Source organism: Heloderma suspectum, chromosome 2, assembly GCF_057233095.1.
Source record: "Heloderma suspectum isolate Gila_16-S chromosome 2, 16-S_ref, whole genome shotgun sequence".
NCBI classification, from domain to species: domain Eukaryota; kingdom Metazoa; phylum Chordata; class Lepidosauria; order Squamata; family Helodermatidae; genus Heloderma; species Heloderma suspectum.
Window position 1 is genome coordinate 233,842,917 of NC_139459.1, and position 18,389 is coordinate 233,861,305.

At 50.0% G+C, this 18,389-nt stretch overlaps 1 protein-coding gene across 3 annotated transcripts; it reads right to left on the minus strand.

The window, feature by feature from the left end:
- Positions 1–2,609: 2,609 nt before the first annotated feature.
- LOC146354260 (CCN family member 1-like) lies at positions 2,610–13,408 on the minus strand. Of its 3 annotated transcripts, none has more exons than XR_014787416.1 (6): positions 13,170–13,406; positions 12,137–12,350; positions 8,023–8,349; positions 5,621–5,826; positions 3,772–4,903; positions 2,610–3,667 (listed from the first exon to the last, which is right to left on the minus strand). XR_014787416.1 is itself a non-coding variant. In XM_084832384.1 (5 exons), the coding sequence occupies exons 1-5, from the start codon at positions 13,218–13,220 to the stop codon at positions 4,595–4,597; spliced, it is 1,107 nt and encodes a 368-aa protein (XP_084688510.1). In that variant the 5' UTR covers positions 13,221–13,408; the 3' UTR covers positions 2,612–4,594. The 3 variants fall into 3 exon arrangements, 1 of the variants encoding a protein (XP_084688510.1); XR_014787415.1 differs by having other exon boundaries at positions 2,618–3,667; positions 4,411–4,903; XM_084832384.1 differs by having other exon boundaries at positions 2,612–4,903; positions 13,170–13,408.
- Positions 13,409–18,389: the final 4,981 nt, after the last annotated feature.

The following is an 18,389-nucleotide window of genomic DNA, read 5'->3' on the forward strand; positions in this document are numbered from 1 at the left end:
CCGGCTCGGGAGGGCTGGGGAAGACTCATGCCGGAGCCCCTGGAGAACTGCTGCCTGCCAGTGTGGACAATACTGGGCTACATAGGCCAATGGTCAGTCTCCATATAAAGCAGCTTCTGATGTTCAGCTGTATCCTTCAAGCTGAGGTTTATCCACTGCAATGCTATGCTAATGCCATCTTTCTTTCAATTCAACCCTTAATGGCATAGTTCCCCTCCCCCCCTTGCATAACAATGACATAATGCTAACATATAGGTTGCATTTGCATGGCAGGCTAAGCCACCCTGCAAATAAGCTTCACAGTGGGGGGGGGGGTTCACGGAGGGACCCACGGCGCACCTGACAGATCACTGGGCTTACCATGGCGTGTTCTCCCCCACCTTCTCCCTCAGTCCTCCAGCCGGTATCCCAGTGTTGTGTGTGGATGAACCCGTCTTGTTTGCCTGTCCCCTCCCCCTCCCCACTCCAATTGGGGCCACTTTTCATTCCTTGGCAGTTTTTCTTTTCCTTTGCCTTCGAAATGGGGTCGTAATATTTTAAAATTATTATTATTTTCATCAGTCTTTCAGAAGTCGGCTCTTACGGCTGTCCAATATGTGCCTGGTCAATTTCCTTGTGTGTTTCAGCTTTCAAAGGGAGTGCCAAACTGCAGTAGGGTAACATACAGGGACATTGACAAGGCGAGATTGTATTTGGCTAATTTGCACACAGTTGCCAGGGACCCTTTGCTGCTTGGGCATCGGTGGAGGTGCTATCACTGGCAGCGGCACAGGAGAGATTGCAAAGAGTGGCAGAGGGTTTGCTGCTCTTGCCGAGCAGGTCGATGGCCAATTCCTGCAACCCAAAATGAAATGGCTCTGCTGGATTCAGATAGCATGTCAACCCATCATGAGTTGAACAACCCCTAGAACAAGCCGTGGGTTGTCAGGGTGGCTTGCTGCTGAAAAATAAACCACCCTGTGGGAAGCAGTCTGGGTTCAGACAACATGACAGCCCATTATGGCTAGTTACCCCTAATGGGTTGTTGTGTCATCCAAACCCAGTTATTGATTCTGGGATCTACTAGAATCCTGAGATCTGGAGGGGTGCCATATCATAGCAATTTCCACAACATTTTGCATTTATATCTTTATGTTATTAAGAGTGCATAACACTTAACATTTGCCTTTAATGAAATTTTGTTTTATTGTTTTCAGACCAGCCATCCTATCTGTTATAATCTGTAACTGTTGAATGATCATGATCCTCTACAGCAGGGGTGCACAACGTTTTTTGGCTTCAAGGGACACATCCAGTATCAACTGGGGGGCTGGCGCATCTCTGTGTGTATGTGTGTGCTTGAATGTGCACGCACACGCTATCTTCCCAACGCCCACATGCATCTCATCATGCAAGAATGGGGAGGTTTAAATCTCTCCCCCCACTGCTGGCCGCTGAGATCTAGGGATTGCTGGGAGGCTAGGTGGAGACTTTTGCCTCCAACTTGGCAGTTTCGGTGCCACTGCTAATGACAAAAAAACCCCAATCTTGGAAGGATGGCTGGGACTTCAGTGAAGTTTTCTCCTCTCCCATTCCCCAGCATTCTCCAGCAAGATCCCTGTCCTGGTGCACACTCCAGCTGATCAGCTCGGCTGCAGGCAACAGTGGGTGGGGTCCCACCAGCTACATGAGCTGCACCAGGAGCAGCCAAAGGCCATATGCGGCCCATGCGTTGTGCACCCCTGCTCTACAGTTTTTGAAATCCACTGGCTGCAGACATTGAACAGCAGTGGGCCATGCCAATCACCTGTGGATCAACACTTGTTAACTGTTACTATTTGACAATGTTCCTCGAAATACTGTTCCTCCTAACCTCTGGGTTACCCATGTCGGTGCACCACAGTCTACCCCAATTCTGAGACTGCTGAAAGGACCACTGAAGGCAAACTACATTATATCTACTGCATGGCCCTGATCTACCAAACTAGTTAACCTGTAAAATGAAGACGTTAAGGAGTTTGACACAACTGGCTCTTAACAAATAGATGTTCACTGCTAGGAATGGTGATTGTGTACACATAGTTGTTAGTATCTCATGAAGCTGTATGGATGTTTGTTCAGAAGTAAGTCCCATTGAGTTCAGTGGGTCTAACTCTCAAGAACGGGTGCATAGTTTTAATTGAGACACATGGCAACTTCAGCCTAAGAATCAAAATATATTTTGAAGTAGCACAGCTTCCTAACAAAGGTCAGGTCCTATTGGTTTTGCAAGACCCTTAGAGATTTGGGACAAATAATTTAAAATTCAGTTCCAGAGCATTTAACAGATGCAGCAACACCTCGTCTATTCCACATCTGCATGAATAAGTCCACTGCTAAGACTGTGGTCATGTTTAAGAGCATTTCCACAAGGATGACGGTTCTATGGATGAAGAGTAGCAGAGGACATAGGATTGTATCATTTGCATACCCCTTTTGGCTCCATCATTAACCTTAGGCAGTTAAGCTCTGGAAATATTATTGTAAGTCCACTGTGCATGTCAGGTCTTTTGGATGGACAGCATCGTGATTCCCCCTACCCCAGCTGAAAGCCTCCAGGCAGGCAGAAAAGAGACACAAAACACTGAACACAAATCATAAAACATTTCACTATTTACTCTAGCAACAGTAAATCCAAGCTGGGTGGTGGGGAATCAAAGCTCTGCTTAAACAACGCAAAGCACGGAGGGCTTCATTATGAAGCTAAATAGCCATCACTCCAATCCGGCGTTGAAGCTTCCCTTTAGGCAAAATGGGGACAGGGGGAAGTACATAAAATGAATTCTTTGTAGCAAAAAATACTTTGCTGCATTCATAAATACAGGTTTTCCCAACTGCACAAGAATGATTAACACAGCTTCAAATCCTTTCCAAGATTGCACCTTGTTCTTTGGACCATCCCCTTTTCTGCTCTCCAGGAACATAGAGGGAACAGAATGACATTAAAAGTGCTTTCATAATTGCAGGGAGGGTTGCTCTTTGGCTCCATCATGTTGTGACTGATTTGCTAGAGAGTCAGGGGTATCTCACCCAGGCAGAGATCCCTTTTTGCACTTCACAGCTGCTGCAACCAACACGCATTAGGCTGGAGCCAAATCATAGTTTTCAAGAGGACTGGATGTGGTTTGAGAAAGGCTTTTTTGTGCTACTGTCATCTCTGGACAAATAGGATTTTTGAGATTGGTTAGAAATATTTTCTGTACTATTTACAAGAATCCAATGCAGAATTAGTGTACACATCATAAATAACAATTCCTCTTTCAAACCCCATTCAGCTTTCATATATTTTTGTCTGTGTGTCCAGCCACAATGTGCATAGGTACCTTGATTCTCTCCTCTGTTTTTAACGTAGTCCCCAATTCCTCTGCCAAGTTTAAAAGACAGTTTGGCAATTCTGAATAGGGTGGACTGAGAAACTGCTGAAGCACAAACCAGAGGAAGACGTGGAATGCGCAACATGCAAGACCTCTTGCCTGTATGCAGGTTTCTCTTTCCACTCAAGTCTTGCACATGGGTCACCCCAGGAAACTTCTCACCACTAGGGTGTGTTGTGAGTAGGATGCAAGGAGAGCTCCTGGATTCAAAGGGAGACAGACTGGGAAGGAAGGAAGAAACAGAGGCATAGATCAGCCTTCCCCAACCTGTTGCCCTCCAGATGTGTTGGACTGCAATGCCCCTCATTCCCAGCCAGCTGGGGATGGTGGGGGTTGCACTCCAACACATCTGGAGGGCACCAGGTTGGGGACAGCTCACATAGATGCAAGTCATAGACAGTTATGGGGGAGCAGGTTCCAGGCAAACTCTGGGGAGGGCACGTTCTCAGAAAATGCACAGAGGTTAAAAAAAAGAAGAAGAAACAGAATACCCATTAGCCTCAACTCTGTACTGGATTTCTTCCTAACTCATTATTCATGGGGCTGTCCTGAGGCCATATTGCCAGATCCCTATCGAAATAGAACTGCAGTTCCTTCTGAGAGATGTCGGGCAGACCTGGCCCCCTGTTCCAGTTTGGTTGCAGTGCATCTGCCCTGAATCCTCCTTTGCTCTTTCCAGCCATGAGACCTTAAGGATATCAGAGCCTTGTCCATCTTGGGATTTGGCAACCTGAACCAGAGATCCTGTGGCTATCCCTAGTGCCTCGGGGCCGAGCTTCCTGCATTATTGCCAAAAGCATAGAATCTGAAGCCCTCGAGGGAGGTGGGGCTGGTGATGGGGAGATTTCTTCATTTGACCCTCCCATGGGTTTCCTAAGGCCCAGTTCCAGCCTGCGCCTGGCTGGACCAAATGGAGAGGTTGAACCCAGCATCATGAGAACCGTTCCTCAAATCGCTGGGATAGCCAGACTCCCAGCACAGCATGGTGCATCCCTCGAACGCTGAGGAATTTGTGCACCTCCAAAGTCCATATTGCCTTCAGTGTTTTAGTCAGGCTGGCATTCACCAGAGCGGGTCGGGTCTAGCATGTCCTGGCTCCCTACGTCAAGCAGAGGGGCCTCCAGTCCATGAGGGTGATCCAAAGTCATGTGAGAGATCGACTTGGCTCACACGCCACCAGCAGAGGGTGCAGCAGGGCTCCATCACTCCAGGAACTTGTGCATGTCCCCATGGAGCTGGTACCGGGGGCCCATGGCAGCGTCACTGAGAGGCGGGCAGTGAGCCGGGCCGCACTGGCAAGTGTGGATCATCATGACGTTCTTGGAGAAGGCGCTCCCGTCGGGGCAACGGAAGGGCACGCTCAGGGTGCGGGTGCGCAGGGGCACGCAGCAGCGGCCATCCAGGCAGGCCCCACAGAAACTGGGCTGGTAACGGCGTGGGCTCTTGCAGCCGGCATAGCTAAACCTCACAGGCTCCTGCACTTTGTGCATCCTCAGGCACTTCTTGCCCTTCTGAAAGGAGAAGGGAGAGCATTTAGCACCACACATACTGTCCTCCACCTCGGGGTGGGTTGGGGGGAATGGCCCAGGAAAGCTAGGGACTAGGCCAGCCTTCCCCAACCTGGCACCCCCCTGGAATGAGTTGGACCATCATCTCCAGCCTGCTGGGGATGACAGCCTTAGACTGCTGTGGATGATGGGAGTTGTAGTCCAACTCATTCGGGGGGGCGCCAGGTTGGGGAAGGCTGGATGAACCCCTAGTGAGAGGAACTCAAGCCTACGTACACAGGTTGGTGGGGAACATGGGTGGGAGGGTGCTGTTGCACTCATGCTCTGCTTGCAGGCTCCTGGTCGACAGCTGGCTGGCCCCTGTGCGAACAGAATGCTGGACTAGATGGACCTTTGGTCTGATCCAGCAGGGCTCTTCTTATGAACTTAATGGGAAGCACATCTTGGCATCTAGCTGGGGTCCCCCAATTCCTTTCCAGCCACCACAGGCACACATACACCTCCCTTAACCCAATAGCCCCCATTCCCTATCTGCAAACCTGGGCAGAATATTTCATAGCCTTGGCATTTATCCCTCCCGTTAGACTCTCCAGTTCTTGACAGTAGAAAACCCACAGTTTTGGATGTCTGAGTGTCCCATTCCCTGAAACTGGGCTTTGGCCATAAGCAGTGTTGTCCTCCCCCTGCTCTGCCTCTGTCTTCACACCCTTCCAGTCTCACCTTTAGCTTGGTAAAATCCGGTTGCCCACAGGGCGTGATCTGACACAGCCGGGTCTCTTTGATCAGTTTGCATTGGGGGTTGTCACTGGTGATGCGGGTGGAGATGCCAAAACCGCAGCTCTTGGAGCATGGTGACCAGGCTGTGGTCTGAGCCAGGCATTTGTGCTGCTGTTTGGCCACATGACTCTGGAAGGGCGGCCTCCAGACTGGAGAGAGAAGGAAAGCCCCGTTAATTCACGGCCCTACAGATCATCGGGGAGCACATCAGTTGCACTGCCAGCAACTGTGCAGGGTGGCAAGTGACGGTGAAGCTGAAAAGGGAGCTAAAAATGGAGGATCAAACACGTCAGTGGAAGATGGCTACTGCTCAACAGATGACCGTGGAGGGCAGTTCATGCTCTGCTTATGAGCTTCCCAGAGGGACGTAGCTCGCCATCATCATAAACAGAATGCGGAATTCGATAGATGCTCAGCCTGAGCTCTTCCGATATGCAGACCTGCCCCCGTGGCAGCCACGCTATTCAAAAGGATCACTGCAGAAAGAGGTGGAGGCAAATCCATGTGTCTGGGAGTAAATACAGAAGAGGAGGCTGTAGGAGAGGAAATGGAGGGGAGGGGGAGAAAAAGAATAGGAACATGGGGTGCCAGAGGTTTTTGACACTGGCATTGCTGCGGCTGGGACTCTGGCGACAGAGGAGCCCATCAATTCCACTTGAACCAAACTGCTATCTTCAGGACAAATCCTCCCCTCCCTCAGTGCCCCCCCCTTTTGCTGGGAGGGAACTTCTCTTGTTGTGCGGCCACTAGACAAGACACAGGGGGAGCACCTTCCCCCTCCAGTCCCTTGGGAGAGGGAGCAACAAAGGCTCTGCCTGGACCCCCACCTGCCCGCCCGCCACAAGGATGCGACGCATTCTGAGCCCTCCCTTCCAGCCACCATCAAGCCTGGCAGAAATAGCAGCTGGTAGGGAAAGTAAATGCAAGGGAAGGATCACATTTCATGCCCCTCAGGAGCATCAGATTTAGATCCTGAAAGGGCAAAGGGCTACTCCCACTCTCACCCCTATTTTTGTTGGGTGTCCCCGTCCTGCTTAGACACCACTTGCAGCACAAGGGCTAGCTATTCATTTCCTGCCCTTGGAGCAAAGCTGTTCTATCTTATGTGCTACTCGCCAAAGCACACGCTTTCCAGAGTGCTGGGTGCAGAGATCACATGAAGGGCAGGTGGCAGGAGATACGGATGCCAAGATGATGTTGGTGTTGTTGTTTATTAGAATTAAAATTTCTAAACTATTCCACATCGAGAGACAATAAATTAAAACACAAAATACAAAAGTTGCAGTAAAAATAAATAGATCAATGGTTGGATGGTGGGAGTGGGGAAATGTCAGGATTCCAGTTTGTGGACAGCAGGTGTGGCAGGTTGCTTTCAGCAGCAGAAGGAAACTGCTGGGTCTGCCTGCCAAGGCAAGCCAGTTGCCTGATCCAGTCCTAGGTCAAAAGGCAGCAGCAAGATCCTCTCACCAATTCCACACCAGGACAGAGTAACCTTCCCCAACCTGGTGCCATTTAGATGTTCGGGACCACATCTCCCAGCATTCCAGACCACTGGCCATGCTGGCTGGGGCTGAAGGGAGTCAAAATCTAAAACATCCGGAGGGCATCAGGTTGAGGAAGGCTGGCACAGAAGGACAATATTTTAGATGACACTGCTGCTCTTCCCTGCTCCTTGCATGGCCCCCATAAGCTTGGCTTGAATGAGGCAGAGGCCTAGGAATGCAACCCACAGGTAGGTTGCATGGATGAGAAGGTGCCACAAACCAGTCTGAGGAGCAAGCTTCAAGCGGCAATGCCACGCAGGATGCCGATTACTTTTGTGCTTGCAGGGTGGCTGACTAATAGACATCCTGGCTTGATACCCTGCAGGGGATCATGCTGTGAGGGAGCGTCCCCCGGCAGATGCAGAGCCGCTGGCGGTGACTGGAAGCTGCCACTTCCTTGCTACTCATTCCCCCACCCCACCCCTGGGCAGATGGCACTTGCTGGTACACTGCTCATTCAGCTTTTGGATCCCAGCATGTATAAATGTATAAGGAGAAAAGAAACCCCACAAACATAAACCAAGCAAGGCCTTTCACTACCTCTCTTCAGGATCCCCAAGCAATTAAAATGTTATAGACCCGCTCTGCCCCCTAGCCCTCCATATGATTCCTCTCCAGATTTACACAGCATTGCAGACATGGTCTCCAAAGACAAGGAATCACTTTTCCCATGAAACACAGCAAGTGTGAGAGTCGCTGCACAGAACAACCCAGAAAGCAGCCAGCCTCAATGGGTGGGGCTTGAATGACCACCGGCCGCTCCTCCAGCCCCAACAGCTGTGCCCCTCTCAGCCCACTCACCTGGCAGGTTTTTCCAGTGTCCGCCTTTGCCCACGTAGATGAGCTCATTGCCATTGGCTTCTCCGTTTGAGTTGTACTCCAAGGTCACCTCTCCGTACGTCTTGGGCCCTTTGCTGCACACAAACGTCTTGCAGCACTGTCCTGGTACCTCAAGGAGCCGGGGACTGGGGCAGCCCAAGGAGGCCAGGGGCAGCTCTAGCGGGCAGAGCGGCTGGCAACCCACAGCCCCATCAATGCAAGTACACTGATGTTTACAGCTGGGCTGAAAATTCTCCCCATTCTGGTAGATGCGGCCATTGTATTCACATGTCCGACCTTCTTGTTTTGCTGAGAAGGAAAAGGGGGAGGCAAAAAGGATGGAGGTGATTTTGATTTAGGGGTCAGATTTTAAAGAGGCAAAGCTATACATCAGCCTTCCCCAATGTGGTACCCTCCAGATGTTTTGGACTACAACTCCCAGCATTCTTGACCACTGACCGTGCTGAGAGGGGCTGATGGAAGCTGAAGCCCAAAGCATCTGGAGGGCACCAGGTTGGGAAAGCCTGCTATACATCCACTTAGCCAGATATCTACAAGGGGGGACCCAACTAGAGGCATCTGTATCATCCCCAACCATGTGTTGCATCATGGAACCACACTGGGGAAAAGGAACTCTAACCATGCCACCCAGAGGGGCGGCAACCAGCAATTCCTGCAAGCCCCAGCCAGCATGGCCTATGGTTGGGGATTATGGGTGTTGTAGTCCCAAGCAGCTGGAGGGCCCCAGGTTGGGGAATGCTGTTTAAAACTACATCACCTACATCAAGGGTTCAGAACCACTTTCAGCCCAAATTCCATTTCGGGGAAGCTTTCAGGGCCACATTCCAGTGGTGGGTGAAGCTGAACTCAAATGGGATGGGGCCAAAAATACCAGCCCGTTTTAGCTTACTGCTCTTACTGCCAGGAACTAAAGGTTAGGGGAGGCATTTCAACCTTTTAGAAGGGGCGGGGGGATGACATAAGAGCCAGGAAACTACCAAAAAATCTGTGGTTGGGGGACAGGGGCTGGGACCGGGAGAAGGGGCATGGCCTTTTGGGGAAACAGAGAGGGCCAGGTTTGGCCCCCAGGCCTGAGGTTCTGCACACCTGATCTACACTCACGGGCACCCTATGCCGTAACAGAGGGGTGGGGAACCTGTGGCCCTCCAAATGTTGTTGGACTCCAACTTCCATCAGTCCCAACCAGCAAGGCCAAGGTCAAAGATTATGGGAGCTGTAGTCCAAAACATCTGGAGGGCACCAGGTTGCTTACCCAAAGTAATTGTTCCAGCCTTCAACACAGTAGCCACCAGGCCTGTGCCTAATTCGGGCTTCACCTTCATGATCACCAGACAACAACAATTGCTCAACTGATCGCAGAAAATAGCCAGGAAGTGGGGTGGGGAGACATTGAGGTCACTTCCTGCTGCCCTCCCCTAGTACTCAATGTGGAGCAAACCTGGACACAAATTTTGGTTGAACTTCCTGACCTACAGAGCAGTCAAGTAATGAGACGAAGCACCTAGGGAGTTGGTGGGCTCTCCTATGCTGGAGGTATTCAGGCAGAGACTGGGCAGCCAGCTGTGAGGGATGCTTTAAGCTGGGTTTCTGCACTGAGCAGGGGTTGGACGTGATGGCCTAAATGGTCCCTTCCAACTCTATGATTCTGTGATTGTTAGAGTCTGCAGATGTGAAGACAGAGCAGGCCTTAGGCTACCAGCAGCAGAAGTGTCAGAAAGACACTTCTCTGCAGAATTGGGTTTTTAGAGGCCATGTCAACAAGAGGAGAGTGTTTTGAGTTTTAAATAGCCGGTGTGAAAACAGGATGTGAAGAGCTCACATGCCTGGGGTCAGGTTGCAGCAGCCTGGGCCTGTCCTGTAACTGGGGAGCCTTCTGCTGGAGGTCCAGCAGGTTGGAAGTATCCAGGCCTATAGAGAGGTGGCCTTCCCCTTCCTCCCCTGCAGCTACCCCACCTCTTTTCACTTGTTCTCTTATGAGCACACATGCTCCTGAATGATGACCTTACTTCTCCCATTTCCCAGCATGGTGCAGGGCTCACCTATAGGGCAAGAAGTGATCCCAGATACAAAGACCTTGGTGGACCCAGTTCTAAACAGAACAAAGGCAGCTGCAATAAAAGCATGTGGTCTTATGGGAACAGTGTTGTCCCCAGCCTCACCTCATACGTCAGGGAGAGAGCAATGGGGTATAACAATGGTCAGCAACCTGTGCTCTCCAGATGTTTTGAACTACAATTCCCATAATCCCTGACCACTGGCCATACCGTCTGGGTCTCATGAGAATTGTAGTCCAAAATGTGTGGAGGGTACCACGTTGCCAGGTTTGTTTTCATTGTATGTATGGAGCCATAGGATGGAAACTATTCCAGATAAACTGAAAACTGCAGTATTTTAAAAAAGCAAGTGTGTTCTTGTGCATGCATCCTAGACAAATTAACAAGAAAAGGGCAGCTTCCTCCACAAAATAGCTTGTGGAGAAACTTAATCTGCTCTGGACTGCCCAGGAGCATCCTTCCTCCGATTCGGCAATCTGGGTTTCTGTCCCACTGAAAAGGGGGGAGTGGCTCATCTGGCAAAATGCCTGCCACATCTGCAGGAGAAGCAGGGACAGAGAGACTTGCCGACAGCCAAATGGAGCCACAACTCGGATCCCCATCACTGCCCTACCGTCCTCGGAGATCTCATGCATCTTTCTCTCTCTGCTCTCGCTTTGTTCGCACATGCCTATGGATTACAAACTCTCTTCCCCCAAACCTCGGGGTATGTGCTATTTCACCCTTCTCTTTCCATTGTCTCTAATGGCCTTTGCCGACCTGGCACCCTCCAGATGTGTTGAACCACAACTCCCAGAATGTGAGTTCCAGCAGATCTTGAAGGCAGCAGGTTATGGAAGTCTCGACAATAGTAGTTGCTATCATCACAGCAGCGCCACGATGGATTCTTCAGTGACCACCACTTCCGAGGGAGGTTGAATAAGACAGTGTCTTTTGCCTCATCTGCAAATTTCCCTCATATGCTCTTCCTGATCTTCACAACTCCCCTGATCTTCACAGATCTCCACTGGGGCATGGGAACCAGCCACCCCCGGATCTGAGTGCTTAGGCATAATAAGTCAACAGGGACGCCTTTCTTGGTCTAGATGCAATGGAGACTGAGCATACCTAGGAGAGTGTAGCCTTCCTTGGGCACAAAATTGGACTCCAGCTCAAGGTAAGACTCCAGCTCATTATATACAGTGCTGCTGCCTAGCGTAATGGATTGCCAGTTGTCCAGGTGGCAACAGCGTCAGCGCCTCTGCCGCACCTAGCACACTTGGTATTAATTCACAGTAATAATTTTAAGCATTTTCTTGCAGAGTTCAACGCAACATAAAAATGCAATAGACCAAAAGAACAAATAAACCTCGCAGCAGAAACACGAAGAGTCGGAAACGACTTAACGACTGAACAACAACAACAAAATTATTTAATGTATTGTTTCAACATAACTCTTGTAAAAAGCAGGGGGTGAACCATGACTTTGTTTGTTCTTGCAAACCTAACATCTGAACCAGGGATGGGGAATGCGCAGCCCTCCAGATGTTGTTGGACTGCAAGTCCCATCAGCCACAGCCAGAGTAGCCAATGGTGAGTGATGATGGGAGTTGCAGTCCAACAACATCTGGAGGGCTGCGCATTCCCCATCCCTGAAAAGTAAACTTAGCCACAGGTTTTTTCACATTAGATGTAGCCACAAAGGTAATGTGTGAGCAGCTAGATGCAGCCTGCCAATACTTCTCCGCACTCTTCATCGGTGGAGGCTGGGTGCTCTGATTTCAATGGGGCTGTGAATCCATTCTGCGTTTCAGTCAGAACCAGCCAGAACTCTAAAGGAGCTATCCAAGGTGCTGAACCCTAGCCCTGAGATGGGGTCAGCACCTTGGATGGCTCCTTTAGAGTTCTGGCGGGATCCACAGGCCCACCGAAAACGGAGCCGCCAGCCTCCACTGCTCTACATGACTAGAAACACTGTCGGGGCCACGGGTGTGCCAAGGATGTAGGCAGACTGCCCGCCTTCCCCCCTCCGCCGCTCTTACCCCAACAGATGCCCCCGCTAGCCAAGGGGTCGGCCCCAAAATTGCACTCCAGGCCCTTGTGCGGGTCGCAGGGCGAGAGCGTGTCACAGTCCTCGTTGAGTTGCCGGGCGCAGACTTGGCAGCAACGGCAGTCGTCCAGGACCGTGCTGACGCCGGGGGGGCAGCGAGGCGGGCCGGCGGGGCAGCGGCATATGGAAGGGCAGCGGCAGGACACCTGGAGAGACCGAGAGAGAGAGAGTGAGAGAGAGACAACGGGCGATCTTTCAGCAGCCCTCCGAGAAAGCCATTCTGCGCGCAGCTCGTGGGGTTAAAAGAAAAAGAACCACGCCGTCGAGCCCCTCCTGGTCGACAGCCCTTTCCGCGCTCGTGGTCTGTGCGGGGATGATGGACTTCGCCCCGCTGCCTGCCTCTTTTTTTAAATAGGCGACACCAACATAGTTTCCTAGATGGCGCTGCGTGCCACGGAGTCCCAGCATTCTCTCTGCCCCCCCCGCCCCCCAACACTCACACACCCCGCCCGTCCCCTCCATCCCAAATAAACCTCAGTAATAAAATCCTGGCCACGATCAAAGCGGCCGCCACACAGGCACCGGGTCGAAAGTGTCGGAAACGACCAAGAGGGAAAAGAAAACCTCCCCACCTTACACTCGCCGAGGCGCTTGCTCTGTTCCTGATCTCGCCCGCGCTGGAGCAACTCCGCCAGATTTAGACGAACATTGGGATTTGGCCCGATTCCGAACCGCGGAGAGATGGCTGTGGCATGAGGCAGCAGCATGCGGAAAGGGTCCACGCTCAAAGATGGACCCGGCGCCCAGCACCCGCTCTGGATGCAGCCGGGACGCGTGTGCCTACGAAGGGGAGGCGCGCGGTCGCTTTGGAGTTTAGGGAGCGCCCTCCTCCAGGGCTTGATCAGACCCCAGAGCGAGCCCGGTGGCTGTCTTGCGGCTGGTCACTCGCTGCTTGCTCCCCTTGCCAACAGCGTCGCACGGTCAGTTCACTTACCCAAGCGGAGGAGAAATAGGCATCTACTCACCAGACAGATACACAGCAGGAAAGCCGCGCTGGGCAGGGCAGAGAACCGCATTGCTGTTTGATGAGAAAAGATGGTCAGAAAGGGGACCAAGTGACCAAACTGGATTTTACAAAATGACCAGGGGAGGCGAACTCTCGGGGGATCGGGAAGAAACCGGCGGTGCTCAGGGTTGCTGCGGAATTATCCTCGCCGCTCTGCGCTCCCAGCACACCCCGTTATACGCATCTTTCAATACCTACAAAGCAACTACGTTGTTTCTGTATTTATATTTCCCCGGGGCCCCTCCCACCTTCCGGGCTGTGAGCCAATAGGAACCTCCCCGTCCGCCAATAGCAACGGTGGCGCACTTCCAAACATTCCAGGGGAGGGGCTTTGGAGAGGTGGGAGGGGCCGAATGAATAGAGTCATTCATAAAATTAGAAGGCCAGTGCATTCCGAGGCGATGCGCGCGTAGTCTCGCGCGGGCCAGGGTGTTCCGCTGGCAGAGTAGCGCTTTTATGGAGACTGCTGAATAAGGTCCCTGCTCCCATAGGGCACATCAGCGCACAGGCATACCAGTGTGAGGAGCAGCCCGGCCACAATCATTCCTGAAGTGCAAAAAAACAAATTAGGGCGAAGGAAAAAATCACGGAAGAAGGAAAACAGCCGGAGGGAGGCCAACATTTTCTTTGCCAGCGCGAGCCTCTGATCTGACACGAGAGCAGATCAAAGGCACACGGAAGGGGAGCAGAAAATGAGCGGGGGTAGAAGCCATGGCCAAGCTTGCCATCCTAGGGCACACTTCCCTGGGAGTAAGTACTCAACCAGGCTTACCCATTCCGAAAAAACGTGCAGAATCTCATGCTGTAAGGCGCCCCTCCCCAACCTGGTAACCTGCAGACGTTTTGGACTGCAGCTCCCAGCACTCCTGACCATCGGCCATGCTGGCTGGGGCTGATGGGAGCTGAAGTCCAAAACATGTGGAGGGCATCAGGCAGTGGAGGTTGGTGGCTCCGATGTCAGTGGGGCGGTAAATCCACTCTAGTGAAGCACCTTGGATAGCTCCTTTAGAGTTCTGGCTGAAACCCAGAGCAGATTCACCACCCCACTGACATCGGAACCACCAGCTGCCACTGGCATCAGGTTGGGAAAGGCTGCTGTAAAGCAATCATAAGTGGCACTCGTTGGAGGGAAGGGTGGTGGCAGCAAGCACCCAGGCCTGTGCGGTTCTGAAGGGAAGGGGAAGGGCCACATCCCCTCCCTGCCCTGAGCTCCTTGGGGGGAGGATGGGATAAATACTTAGTCAAATGTTTGCATCAGTGCGTTAGTTGCATCTGCCGATTCACCCTATTTTATAGTCGGGCGACCCATGGTGAAGCCCAGGACTGACATGTAGAACAAAAAGGGCAGGTTTGTACACAAGCAGATGCGGTGGTTCAGTCACCATGGGGCTAGATTCCCCCTTCTCAAGTAAAGCCCCTCCATTCCACTGAAGCCAACACACAGCCGGCATGATTTAGGCTCACTGTATAGGAGCTGATTCCCACTTACTGTAAGCCAACAATGCTCCACAGACAAGGATGGGGCCAGATTCCAACCATAGGGAAATCAGTCATCCCTGGAATTAACAGGGCTGGATTCCTGCTACTTCCTCCTCTGCAGAGGGCCCATCCATCAGTTGCTCCACAGTTGTTCTCCTATTATAGTTGCTAGTCGCTTTAAAGTCAACCTTCTCTGCATACACGAAAGATACAATGGGTTTACCACAGGAGTCTCCCAGAAGGAAACAAGGAGAACTATGACATTCCACCACCTTCAATCTCTTGGATTTATTGGCCATATACAACAGCCAACTGGTTGTTATTGGCTCACACAGACCTGGCTATGATTCCTAGCACCAGTCATCTCAAGGTGCAGGAGCAGTTCCTCCCCACCCCCCACCCCCCGTCCATCCCTTTTGACCTAACTTTCCTATACACATAGGAACTGATGTCCATTAATATCTTTGCAAAGGGCAGGCTAGAATTAGAATGACAAAACTGGCTGCCTTGAGGACTTCGGCCAAGCCATGTAGGGGCCCAGCTTGGGTGGGTGGGTCTGGGCTTTGCACCTTCCACAGCTAGTTTCAGTTCTTGCTCTTCAGATGGCTGATCGAGATGCCCAGAGTTGCCGCAGCACAAAGAGTGCTCCGCCAACCATGGCACATGTGATGCCAGCTGAAGAGGTAGTGAGGGACATGTCCCTCCTGAGATCAAGGCTCTGAGGGCAAGCCTGAGCACATGCTCACATCATTTCATTTCCAATCACTTCATTACTCACTCCTAGTGGAAGGTGCAAGCTAACTCACACTGGGAAGCATGAGACTTTCTTGTTGTTATCGTCCAGCCAACATTTGGTGGTCTAGGAGGATTATTTCCTTCCCTCAGGCACTGTGATTTCGAAGGTCCCCTTGTGAAACTTGCTGGTTAATTTTGGTTAATTTTCTTCTGAGCCTCCTTTTCAGTCGTCTCGCCAATCTGCAAGATAGACTCAGCAGTGGAGGCTGGTGTCTCCGATGGCAGGGGGCAGTGAATCCACTCCAGGTTTCAGTCAGAGCCAGCCAGAGCTCTGAAGGAGCTCTCCAAGGTGTGCAGCAGGAGACTCAAGGACAGGTGACAGGAACAATTATGCCAGGGTCCCACAGATGGGTTTCCACTAGGCACACACCCAGTGCTTATGTCTTTCAAAGGGAAACAAAAGATGAATGTGGCATAAACTTGAGAAGAGACAGGAGGAAAGAATAAAAAATCCAGCACAGCCTAGCTTGGACAGCTCCTCCCACCTGCCATGATTTGCTGATTTTATTATTATTATTATTATTACAAATGGTAAGTACTGGAGCTACGTTTTTTAAAAGTATTTTTTAAATGTGAAATTTCAACAGAACAAAAAAGAAAAAAAAGAAAAATGTAGCTACATAAATGTGACTATATAAATTTCTATGCATACATATGAAGTGTGTGTGTGTGTATGAAAATACAGCTTTCTAAGAATTATAAACTTCAACAAAAGCAGACCAAATATCCAAATAAGTATCCATTCATAGGTGGCATCTATTGAAAGCATTGTAAAGTCTTCAGTCCATTGCATTATAGGAGGTGAGCGTTTATCCTCCCAGTGTTGTAATATCAGCCTTTTAGCTGTCAAAAGGGCATGGAGAATCCATTTATGCTGACCACATGTTAACTTCCAGGAAGCAGGTAGATAATTTAAAAGGAAATGTACTTCAGTCACTATTAGTGTTCCAATACAAAGTTTATCTATAAAATAACCCCCTTCCAAAAAAGAGGCAACTATTGGGCACTACCAAAACATATTTTTAAAAGAAGCATTAGCTGTGTTACACCTACAGCAATTAGTTGCCTTAGACAAACCCCTATTAAAGAGATATTGTGGTGTCCAACAGACATTGAACAAGAGTTTTTGCTGAATAAGGTGTAATCTGAGATCCACTGACAGTTCAGATACAGATACTAAAGAGGCAATTCATTGATTAGGCAAAATGGGACAATCCAGTTCCCTATTCCATTCCTGCTTAAGAGCCTGTATATCATACTTTTTCATGAATAATAATTATTTATAAACATGGATTGTGGGTCAGTATAACTGATTGGCCTCAATAAGGGCTTCCAATAGTGAAGCAGACTGTGAAGCTGTAAAACCAGCAGGGCCAAACCTAGATTCTAACAAATGTTGCCATTGCAAGTATTGCCATTCAGCCATAGCTGGCAATTCGTATTTTGCATGCAAAGCCGAGTATGACAAAAAATTCATCATCAGCACCCATTAGTTGATCCAAGGTAAAAATCAACTTATCCATCCAAGTCTCCCACGAAAACATTTTCTTACCAATTTTTAAATCGGGGTTTCCCCGTAGAGTCAATTTAGCACGAGAAAATGGATCAAAATGTAATTGATGTGACATTATACGCCACACGTCTCTAACTGAAGCTTATACTCTGTAATGAGCCAGGCCCATAGTCACCATCATTTTGAAGGTCTGGTGCTTTTCTGTTTCCTAAAATGTCCTAAATTCTGTTCTGGGCTTACCTACCTAGCAAAGCCAGTCCCAGCTAGAATTGCTGTGTAACTCCCACTCCTTTGTCTGAAATCCTGATGGTCCCACATACACCCTAACCAGATCATCTCAAAAATAAATGCTGTGGATTCTTCCTTTCATGGGATCCTTCCATTATTATAATATTTATTTATATCCCAATACTGGGACTCTAGGCAGCTTTACAACATTAAAACTTATACAATTAAAACCGATATCCATCTGTCTGTCCTGCCTCTGATGATTGGTCTGTGCCCAAAGGGGTGAGCAGCCAACTGTTCTCTCTGTCCATGCAGCAGTTCTGTATGAAAGGGTGGGGGAGCCTCTGGCCCCAGGGCATTCAGGTTTACAGATCCAGCTTACAGGTGGAGCCTCCTGCAATGGGGTAACTATTTGCTTCTGCTCCTCTGTTCTGAACAACACGTTTGTGGGTTCTCATGTCTCCCAGGCCTTGGAACTCAGTTGTGGAAAACAGACTTCTATTCCTGAACTTTGCAACTATGCAAGTATCTATGAGCATAGTTTTTCATCCCTCCTTCTTTTTTCATATCTGGACATATGTGGGAGTGGGGAGATTTCATAATCTGGCTTAAAAAAGCAGCATTTTCACAAACCGTTCCTCTTGCTTCTGATAACTCGTCCAAGTTTAAGGAGGTGAGCAGTCAACTGTTCTCCCTATCCTGACAGAACTACTGGAACATATAGTAAAGCAGAACAATAGGTTTTACTACTTTTCAGTGCAATTCTGTACTTTTCAGAGTCTAGGGCTGCAGCAGCTTCCATATGGCTATGGATTTGAACCCTGCATGCCCCCCTTCGCTGAAATGTTTTATTGTACGCATACTAAGGTAAACAGATACCTTTGGGATTTTTATATAAGGAAGGAGGAGCCACCCCAGAGGGCAGAAAGTGTTAATGATTAGACATTTGGAGGGGGCTGGGTATCATTTTTGTTAGTGGGTGTTTTTTTTTTTTTTATGAAACTGGCTGGGGGTAAAAGGTGAAAAGGGTAGCCAATACCTCCTGCTTGACTCCTAGGTTTTCCCACAGGTTCCTAAGTCAACAAAACAGTCATTGGATCAGGAAAGGGGCTGAAGTCACATGTCCAAGAACCTTCAGTGATGGTGGTGGCGGGGCGCGGGGGT

Coding starts and splice junctions, on each gene's coding strand:
- LOC146354260 (XM_084832384.1), bottom strand. CDS start 13,220: ATGCGGTTCTCTGCCCTGCCCAGCGCGGCTTTCCTGCTGTGTATCTGT. Junction 12,351..13,169: donor TCCTGCTGTGTATCTGTCTG/GTGAGTAGATGC, acceptor CGGTCTCTCCAG/GTGTCCTGCCGCTGCCCTTC. Junction 4,904..5,620: donor CGGATTTTACCAAGCTAAAG/GTGAGACTGGAA, acceptor TTCTCCTTTCAG/AAGGGCAAGAAGTGCCTGAG.